The sequence below is a fragment of the Ruditapes philippinarum genome, unplaced genomic scaffold, assembly GCF_026571515.1.
Source record: "Ruditapes philippinarum isolate M1 unplaced genomic scaffold, ASM2657151v2 ctg8262_1_1_1_1, whole genome shotgun sequence".
Classification (NCBI taxonomy): Eukaryota; Metazoa; Mollusca; class Bivalvia; order Venerida; family Veneridae; genus Ruditapes; species Ruditapes philippinarum.
The window spans coordinates 13,600-24,262 of NW_026861071.1; the positions used below are offsets into that span (position 1 = coordinate 13,600).

The window sequence follows — 10,663 nt, forward strand, 5'->3', positions numbered from 1 at the left end:
TGGTCTTTATATATGCTGGTCGCAAACGCACTATGCTGGTTTTGACATGGCGCGGCTCATTAATCTGTATATGTATATCAATTAAGGATTTATTACTGAAAGATTTACATACAAGAAATCTGTACTTTTTCTCGAATTCTTTATCATATAACTGTTTGTGTTCCTTATACTGGTGTGCATAATAATGTCTACACCGAAATAAAGATAGAAAGATCCAAGTACACAAATAACAAGTATATCACATTTACATAGTTGAAGTTCGTTCTCTGGTAAAGACACTAAACCGTCGTTTTATTGATGCACGAATTACTTTTGGTGAACCTAATGGATTCTGGGAAAGACGTCTTGGTGATCTCAGTGAGGATTCTCGTCTTTCTAAGATCTGTAAAGACGATAAATGTATTTTTAGCACAATACAACACCTTTGTATGAAATTCTATATCATAACCCAGTAAAAGAATGTTATAGATATTCACCACCCTGAACAAAAACCGGTTAAGGTGCAAGTTTTACTTATTCATATTACATAGTTTGCTGAAAATAAATCAACCACAAGAACAGATAATTACAATTAAATCACACTCAAAGTTAACCTTACTTTATTGAGAATGATGATTAGAAGAGTAAGAACTCACACATATGTGAACTGTTTGATTTTTAACTTAAAACTGGCTTTATTAAAATAAATAAAAACATGTTTGATTCATTAAAACTTTCTATATTAAAAAATGAATAATGAATGTTTGGTTTATTACAATTAGCTTTATTAAAATAGAAATTAAACATGTTTGATTTATTACAACAAGCCTTATTAAAGTTAATTAAACAATGTAAAAGGAATATAAATTTCGTGGGAATGTTAAATGGTTGCCAAACAACTTACCACCTTTTATCTTTATACTTACTCTATTGATAAGTGTATTAAAGACATTGCTTATTTCTACAACTTCTGTAGAAGCTGAGCACTCAGTTATCATGTAGTTATCATGCCTCCATTTCAATTCTTCCGTTCTATGACAACTAACACACCTGTTAAAGACAAAAAATCTCTTTTGATGTTTTTATCGTAACGGAATACACCAGTCTGAGCCAATTTCTATTTTATTCAGAATTGTAACAAACAGTTATGTACTGAGTTGATTTTAGTTTTTGTTTAGACAACGTCCCCTTACTGATGCCCACTTTTCATGTTTTGATTGAAAAATTGCAGTTAAAAAAGTATTGTTTATTATTATTGAAAGCTTTAATTTTACGATTTTATATTTATGATGTTTCAGTCAGCGTACAACATTCATCGATTGATCTGTCACTTATAAGGAAATGTTTGGTTGGTCCTTATATTGCGCATATAATTCATCCATTTCCCTACTGAATGCGCATGATAAACATATCTTTATTCTTGTGAGAAACTGTATATTGATAGTATTATGTGTCACGTGACTGGACATCCAAAATTTAACTCCTGTTACTTTTGAAAGGCAATCTTTATTTTTTACCAAGTGTTCTGCGTATTTAATAAGCAACTCATCAAAAACTTTATCAACTAAGGAACTTACACGTGAATATGTCATCATGATTACACTACAAAGACATACTTTAGCTGATATATTGATAACCAAGATAAAAGAGATTAGATTCTTGAAAAATGTGTTGAGCTGTTATCAAAACCCACACAGAATCACGCAAAAGTAAGGTCTTTTATTCTATCGTATATAGTAATTGTTTAAGTATCTTTATTAAGGGGTGTTGAAAGAAGGATGAAAACAGGATTAAAGATCGGAGAAGTATAATAGGAAGGCAGTACACAAATATTACCATTCAACATCATCAGAGTGTATGTATTATTGAGTATTTAACCAAGAACTATATATAAATACTTATCACCAACTATGTGAAGCACATATGAGTGCCGTCTTTGAACATGCGGTAGATCTATTAAATACTGATAAGTTTTTATTTTTGTTCTTTATAGTGTATATTCCGATGATAAATGTCTTCAAGGTCAGAATTGGATTATTGTTTTATATGAAAGGCTACGCTGGTAAAAGTCACGCTATTTCTTCTAAAGAAAATACACCTAATACTTAACGTAAACTTTCCCGTTTTCAGCGTACTTAAAAGATTCCGTTTTTTTTTCTATATTGTTTGGTAAATGATGTGAAAAACATTTATGAAAAGGATTGAAAACATTCGATTTTTTATGCTATAACTTTTTGGTGCTTTAATTTTCTCAAGCTATTTATAAAACACATTATATAGAATTAGAGAAGAGTTTGAATTCGCCAAAAAAACACCATAAAATAGAGAATAACAGAAACCCTAAAGAAGGCCCAACACGTCCCCAGCACCGGCTGAAACAGTTTTCAACATTTAATATAAATTGGTGAAATTTGGAATTATGAATCGACCGGAGACGTGTTCAGAGGGCGGATATCATAGAACCTTCAATGTGAATCGTTAGTGTCATTCCATGAAAAGCGGCATATGGTCCCCAAAGATAAAAATACATGTGTCCTAAACGAGAAAACAATAGGCCAAAGTTAATAAAATAGAAAATTTTGAAATGAGATCAGATCCTGCATATCACACAAAACGCACGAATAAACTTTCTGGAACCAACAGTACTGTGCAATTAAAAAAACTTACACTTGTTAGTACGAATAAGTATCTATAAAACATTTTTATAGTCGCGCTACTTTATTCCTCACCTGATATGACTTAAGTCTGCTTTGTTCCCTAGCAAAACAACAGGCACATGTGCGGAAGGTTTCTTTTCTCGTCGTATCCATTCACAAATGCCCTCAGCAAATTCAAAACTATGCCTGTCATTTATTGCATATACTACAAGTATACCGTCTACTTTGTTCAGGAACTCTTTGTTTCCAGATCTCTGTTCAATTTGCTGAAAAAAAAAGGAAGTACGAAAATATTTAATAAACAAACAGAACTGACATATTTGACCAAATTGATCTATATCAATATCTAATACGTTTGTGGCGTAGTTTTATTGAATTCCTGGTATTTGATATAACAAATTACACTTAAGAGATGCACTTAGTTGTTTATCTGTACCTTGCCATTTTTATATAAATATTTATATATTTTACTTTGTTATGAGCGTTCCTTTATTGCAAACGATATCACAGATTTCTTGGGTCTGGCATGTGTGTTTTGTCTGGTAAATATGACGTTGAAATATGCTTATAACTATGAAGACTGCACTCTTTCACCTGATAACTGTTTTATGTATCAGTTATAAACAAACAAAGAAGCTTTCATATCAGATCCAATTTTGCATTTTTGATGATATATAACTGAACAATATTAAACTGAACAAAATCAAGATGAATAATTCACATAGAATTTTGTTTTAATGATTCTAAAGATGACAAAAACGAAAGATATGTCTTACTTTTCTAGAAATGTCTGTGATTTTAAGTGGAACATGCTTCCCATCGACATTGACATTTCTTTCGTACGTCATTTCCGGTGCATGTGCGTATTCCGTCAAATATCTTCCGGTTAAATATCGGACAGCTACCGCTGAAAATAACAAAACAAAAGAACAATTCAAACAGTATTGAATATTGGTATGTTTATGATTTAAAATATGATAAACAAGATCAACAAGGAAAGGCGGCGTTCAATGAACGCAACCCACATATGACCCAGCAACAAGAACCAGTGGCAAGGATCCCAGGCGGACCCCAAACAAAAACAGGACGTTGTTTTTTAAAACAACGTAAAAATGTGAATACATTTTAAAAGTAAATTAGAAATGTAAACGTTGCCTTGTTGCTGGGTCACGTGGGGGTTCATTGAACGCCGCCTTTCCTTGTTGATCTTGTTGAACTGGAATTCACGAGACGGACGTTGTACTTTTAGTATGTTCTATCAAATGAGGTGTTTTCATCTTTCATCATAAATTATCAGCTGTATATTTCTATGAAGTTGTTGTGAAAAATAACCTATAACATCAACAACAAAAGAATTTTTTTCATTCAATCTGAAATACTTTGATAGAATATGATGAGGAAAAGCAATTTGAAATTGGTGTGTGATGTTTGTGAGTAGTGCAGTTTTAAAAACCAATCCCCATCAGATAAGTGAATAAAGGTGTGTCAGTCAAACTTGAAAGACTCAATCACATCCAGTCTGCAATTATTATGTAATTTTGCTGTTTTTAATGCTTCCGATAGATCACTTTTTTCAAGATATTTGAAATAAGCATCAATAAAAGTAAAACATTTTTCAGTGTAATGAATTATGTGTACAATACTCAAAGTCTGACTGGTGATTTTTTAATCTTTGATTGTTACACAAAACGGAAACATGAAAGTATGGTAGTTTGAACATATGATTAATTACATTAATAGCACTTCAGTTAACTTTGGCAAGCTGTGTTAAACAAAAGGTCGGTGTCCGCTCGTGCTTCAATAATACACGAGGTGGCGCCTCTTTTTTGTCATTCATGTGAATGTAAATGCTTATTTTTATATTTATTTATTTACTTTTTTCGTCACTTTAAATCTAATGATATCGAAATAGTGTTTTATTTAGAAAAGTTATTTGGAAGAGTTATTTTTTAAGAAAACATGTATTTCCCCCTTTTTTCACATTTTATTTTGTTAGTGCCTTAAGGCACATTATACCTCAGAAACAAATGAATATTTCCTTCGTAGAAATGGCAGATATTAATTTTATAACCTTTAAATTACGGAATTAGAGCATGTCGCTAATGTGCAATGATTTGTCATAAAAGTAGCAAAATGTAAACAAAACAGTATTTTGAATTACATACAAAATACTAAATCACTATAACTTTACTTTTTGCTAAAAAGCAACAGAAGAAAAAGTTAGTTTTATATAACTGCCCAATGAGTAACTTTTTGTTGGAAGTTATAACAGAGGACCACAAATAAAATGCTTTTGAGGTATGAATTAAAATCAATTACTGAGGCAATATTGGCCTTTAAACAAGTAGTAAATCGCATGATAATTCAACTTTAGAAAATAATTTTACATCATATTTTATTCATTCATAGAGGATTGTTGTTATTAGTTAGTTGATTGCTATCCAAAACAAAATATTTAAGTTTATTCAGCTAGCTTACGGAACGTCGATGGTTCATACACAGCTTAAATAATGAACGGAAGGGCACCTGAGGTCATTCTCCACCAGTAAAGCTAGAAAGCCGCCACATGGTCCTAAACAAATAAGTATGATATTTTGAACATACAATTAATTACATTGATAGCACTACAGTTTACTTTGGCAATATGTATGAAAGATTGATAAACGCATGTTTAGAATTAAAATTTGTTTTTGCTTGCTTTTAACTTTATACGCTTTATCGGAAAACAAATTTGTTAAGATCACTCTCGTGTCAAAACATGATATAAATAACCATTAGTTGTACATCTTAAACAGACGCAGTCATGATCACTGATCTTAAAACGTAATAAAGGTAAATTATTGAAAGTAAACTAGATAACAAGAATTAAACATATTCTAGGAATTATTCAAACAAAACACCTGCTGTTACCCGAGATACCACACAAACACTAATCAGATATTTAAATTATTAATCATGAAGTTCAACTGAAGAATTTTATAATTACCTGAAGTTTTCCCAGAGCATAGGAAACAGTTACATATGATTACGTGCCATAGATCATGAAATATTTTAATGTTTAAAATGACAGGCTGGAAAAAACTGTTTATATATCATAATTAACACGATTTTGTTTTGCTTATATGCAGGTAAAGGTTTCTGTAACTAAAAGAACTATCACGGAATAGTAAGTCATATTCTACGCATGTGGTTTATTTTTCTCTTATTTTAAAGTGAAATGCTCATTTATTTATTGTCAAATTTAGCTGAATTGACTTTATATTACAAAAACTGAAAGTTATAAAGGTGATTAAAAATGTTTAGAATAAGATATCAATCTATCCAAGATTTAAAAAAATGTCCTACTCTTTTTATAAATTGAACGTTATAGATAAATTCCGATTGATATTAATGGGAGTGTCCCTGGGCAATGCGAGTTATTTATCGTTCACTCGAAGTAAATTATAAAATTGAAAGGAATTATGACAAAACGTTAACTTATTTTGACTTTCCCCTGTTCACTCACTATATACACAATAGGCCTTCGATGGGCAATCGTTTTAGAAGATATCAATTTATACTGTATATGTTATGATTTTTTATATAATAATAAAGTCGAAAGAGTCAGTAGGACTATATGAATATATGTGCCCTGACCACACTACCACCTCTGTTTTATCACTTTGACATTGAAATTGGATGCTATTTCTCAAATAAAGTTAGCATAAATTCAATAGCTTTCAGTCTTTCAGGTTTTCACAACATTTTCTAAGTGTTTTTGCTGTTCTGGAATTGATTCTTTGAAAACTATTAAATCTTTTACAATTTCTCGCAATGCTTCTGTTTTATGGGGCGTAGATTTAAAATCAGGTTTTCTTTGTTTGTTTTTTTCAATTACATTAAGATTTTTATCAAGTAATTCTTTTAGCAAATTTGCTTTCATTTCTGTGAAATACACTCTTTTTTACACGACCTGCTTGCACATTTGCAATGAACATTGATTGTTGTTAAGCAGCCAAACCAAGCGGTCAACTTTTGAAGTCCCCCTTACGAGAGATAGGGTAGAGTAAACAAAACGAATACCTCTTTTCGCACTGTCAGTTACTTCCAGCGTCACTTGAGGTGACCTTACGTGTATTAGTTTTGAGACTGAGATTATCGTTTCTGAATAAGGGCCAAAGAAGCCTTAAAAAACTCTTCAGGCTAAAATTATAATGAAAAGGGTAGATCTAACAGCTTATGATTTCAATAGAATCTAAATTAATTTCATAATTTAAAAGGAAATTCGCAGCAGGCTAATAATGCATAGATTTCTTTTTTTAAATTTAGTGAAAGATCGATTTCAGATGCAATATAAGCCTTAAGCCGCATGCCTTTAGATGAACCACAGTATTTCGAGAGAAAATCAAACTTAGATTATAGATTGTTAGAAAAGTTAAAAGATTCAAGATTCAAGTAATAGTTTAAAATATATATGCGATTAATGACTGATTTTGTTATATTTATCTCCATCTTTCTACTACGTGACTACTGCGTAAGAGTTTTTTTTTTGTATATTTTGAATTCCTTTTAGTAATTTACGTGGTTTGAAAGTAAGTACCGTTTGCAATGAGTAAATATGTTTCCTTGTTCACTTAACAATATTTGACTTTTAAATATACTTTCAAAATTTTCATGACAATAAGCATAAATTTGGATGTATTGTGTTTTAATATTGTATGGGGATGTCAAATTCTGGTGTTAACAAGTTAAGCCATATGACGATTTAGTGACGTCAGGAAGGGTCATAAGGGAGAGCAAAAGCACGAAGCAAAATTCAGTAAAATCTCATTGGTACCATCAAAAAAGCATGAAATGAATAGAAAAAAAAAACGTTTAGAAGTTGCTTCTTTTGTATGTTTAATGTAATAATATTTCACTCGTGAACAACAGGTAGCTGTATAATCTCATTTGTGACTACACCACGCACACGGTTTTTTACTCTTTGAAATATATTTAAATAATACATGCAAAATAAAATAATGTTCGCGTAGAGCAATTCTCCCTTCTTTTGTTTTGGATAAAGTGACATTATACTTAATTATTTCTACATAAAATAAACAAGATGTCATTAACAGTAATTTTTCCGTAATATACTTGAAGCAGCATTCTTCCAGAGCAGCAAAAATATTTTAATAAATTCAAACTTGAGAAAAATGTACTCAGATTTTTTGGAAAAGTAGACAGATTCAAGATTCACGTAATAGTTAACATGTTATTAGCAATTAATGGTTAATTTGTCATTATGCGTAACAATATTTCTACTGCGTTACTAACCCAGTAAGGGTAATTTTTGCATATTTTGACCCCTTTTTGTAATTAACCTGGGATATAAGTGCCACTGATAATGTGTAAGTTGCTTCCTTTTGGTTACTATACAATGTTATACTTTTAATTACATTTTCAAATGTTTCACGAAAATAAGCATTTATCTGGAAGCGTGCTGCTTTAAAAGTATAATTATGTTACAAAATAATTATGTAACAAAACATGATAAAAAACTGTGTAATAAATAGCACTTAATATATGTTTTATATCATTGTTAATAAAGAACAATTGTTGTATGCTTTAACATTTTACTTTAGCCTATGATATGGACGACTTGAAAGGTATATTTTAATTTTTGATTTATAAATGTGTTACAATTAATGTGAACAGTTTTATTGCTGATGCGCACAACTGTATAATTCATTTCACTGATATTATAAATCTGTTATGTAAACTTTAGGACATGATGACCTTTGAGTGCTTATTGCAGGTTATTAAGATTTGAATATTTCATTAGTTATAAAGATTTTTGGCAGGTTATATGGCCATATATAAACGGTTGTTTATATAGCGGCTCGGGTTATATTTCAAACAATCGTTTAAATACGATCATATGACCTTCGTTATAACGAATTGATAATACAGCAAACTTCCTTTTAAGCAAAAATGAAATTTCTTTATAAATTGACAAGCGGTGTATATAAAACTATATAAACGTCACGGTTATCCAATGAAAAACGACGTTATAAATGTGCAGTATTATAAGATTAAGTTATACACTTTGTAAACAATAACTGTAATTAAAGAAAATTTGCAGAAATATAGTCATAAATCAACAGCTCGTTTCTTATTAATGCTAAACAGCGGGAAAAAAACACGGTTATCTTTTTAATTAAAGGCTGTGACTTAAATTTTGAAGTATTTAATTCTCATATCAGGAAGTGTCAGTCTTTAATGACTGAATATAAGTATTATCGATAGTAAGAAATAAATAAGCAATGAGTCATAAAAATACAGCTGATACCAGACAATATCCGGAGTGGGAAGTTAAATATGGTCAGATATTGTAAATATGCGGAGAGGATTTTTAAAGCGATATCAGTTTATTGAGATAGAAATGTTCTTGTGAAATTAGTTTTTACGGGCTTATTTGCACATCTTTAGAGAGAAAATGTATATCCGAAGAACCTAAATCAATCATTTTATGCAGTTTCTCTGTCATTGTAGCACCGGTACTACAATATAAAGTGCTTCTGTAGATCGGACGGCTTGTTTTATTATAAAAAGTTTTTTTTAAAGCCCATCTGATACAAAAAAATAAAACCAAAATCAGCTGAAAAAATTCAAAATGCATATTTCAACAGAAAACCCGTTGAATTTTGTAGCATTGTGTTTCCTTTATATTATAGCGGAGATTCGCAAAGCAGTGAAATTCTTTTAGATGTCTTTGTGAAGTTGCTTTGTTTGGATTCACAGTAATTTAAGTATGTTTCTGTGAATTGTTAAACGTTTCTTTTGTTTTTTATACCAAATTGCAAAGAGGATATTTCAACATTCTTTTGATAAAAAGATACTTTTAGAAACGCAAAGCAACAATTGAAAATATTTAGATTTATATATTATTTATAAGTTAATAAAGCATTTGTCAACATAGATCATAAATTAAATTCATTAATAACTAACCTGTCTTTCCAACATTTTCCTTCCCCAAGACTACTATATGAACTGTCCCTTTCATAACTTAATTGCATATATATTGCGTGGCATGCAGTTGATTGCTTAATAGCAAGAATTTCTCAAAGATGAAAACATTGTGCTGTATCAAATCCAAAAGTTATCCGAATATATTATATTTTATATATCTATCACAAAATACTTGAATCGCTTATCGAACTAATTTGATAAGTCATTGAGACACTTATTTACTTTTCAAACATGTAAACGAAATTTATTAGTTTGCATTGCACTTAATTTACGACTCAAAACCACTGCACTTACACCACCAGGTAAATAAATGTTAGAAATAATATTTATAACTATATTCATTAAAACACTTTATTCTAATAAAAATGTCTTCAAACACACTTATGAAGAATAATCCCCTTTGAATTACTTAATACAATCAAACAAAATTATATTTAGTCTCCATATTATTGTGAAAAAGTGCAAGCGAAAGACCCAATGTTTACAATGTGTAATCCGAGTTTATTCTTATCTTATACCATCCTGTCCTTAAACTTTAAAAATTTCACTGATAACAAACGAATTAATAAAAGTAAAGAAATACCAGCGAATCCAAGCTACTATCTGAAAGCCTATAGGTAGACAGTTTCGCTATAATAATTGTATACGTACAGGTAAAGTTGATCTTTCTTCATTGGTAGCACAACATTAAATTAAAGAAATTGGCTATTCTTATGGAAACTGTATTAATCTGGTGGTTGAAAAAGTAAATGTTATATAAAAAAATGTAAAAATTAAATTTCCATTTAAATACTTCATGCAACTTTATTATACCAGTGTATATTTTAATACAAATCTTAATTTGTATGTAATTAATGAAACATCTGTGAGTGAACGCAAAATATTTTGTATTGATGTTATTCATTATAACGCATTAATCTTTTGATATAAAAAATAATAATTTATATGTTATCACTTAGTTTTCCTTACGTTATTTGTAGTTTGTCTTCTTGGATTATGAATTATTGACTTAAAATTTGTCTTCTTAGATAATGAAT

General features: G+C 30.0%; 1 protein-coding gene across 1 annotated transcript; it reads right to left on the bottom strand.

Annotated features, from left to right (window-relative positions):
* Nucleotides 1-10,216, bottom strand: LOC132714416 (ras-related and estrogen-regulated growth inhibitor-like). The gene is made up of 5 exons (XM_060697305.1): nucleotides 9,606-10,216; nucleotides 3,413-3,543; nucleotides 2,709-2,902; nucleotides 906-1,029; nucleotides 1-382 (listed from the first exon to the last, which is right to left on the bottom strand). Exons 1-5 carry the CDS (start codon nucleotides 9,658-9,660, stop codon nucleotides 245-247), a joined length of 642 nt encoding a protein of 213 aa, XP_060553288.1. The 5' UTR covers nucleotides 9,661-10,216; the 3' UTR covers nucleotides 1-244.
* Nucleotides 10,217-10,663: the final 447 nt, after the last annotated feature.

Excerpts from the sequence above, each read along its gene's own strand:
- LOC132714416 (XM_060697305.1), bottom strand. The coding sequence starts at position 9,660 with ATGAAAGGGACAGTTCATATAGTAGTCTTGGGGAAGGAAAATGTTGGA. Across the intron at positions 3,544-9,605 it reads GGAAAATGTTGGAAAGACAG|CGGTAGCTGTCCGATATTTA; the intron begins GTTAGTTATTAA and ends TGTTATTTTCAG. Across the intron at positions 2,903-3,412 it reads TCACAGACATTTCTAGAAAA|CAAATTGAACAGAGATCTGG; the intron begins GTAAGACATATC and ends TTTTTTTTTCAG.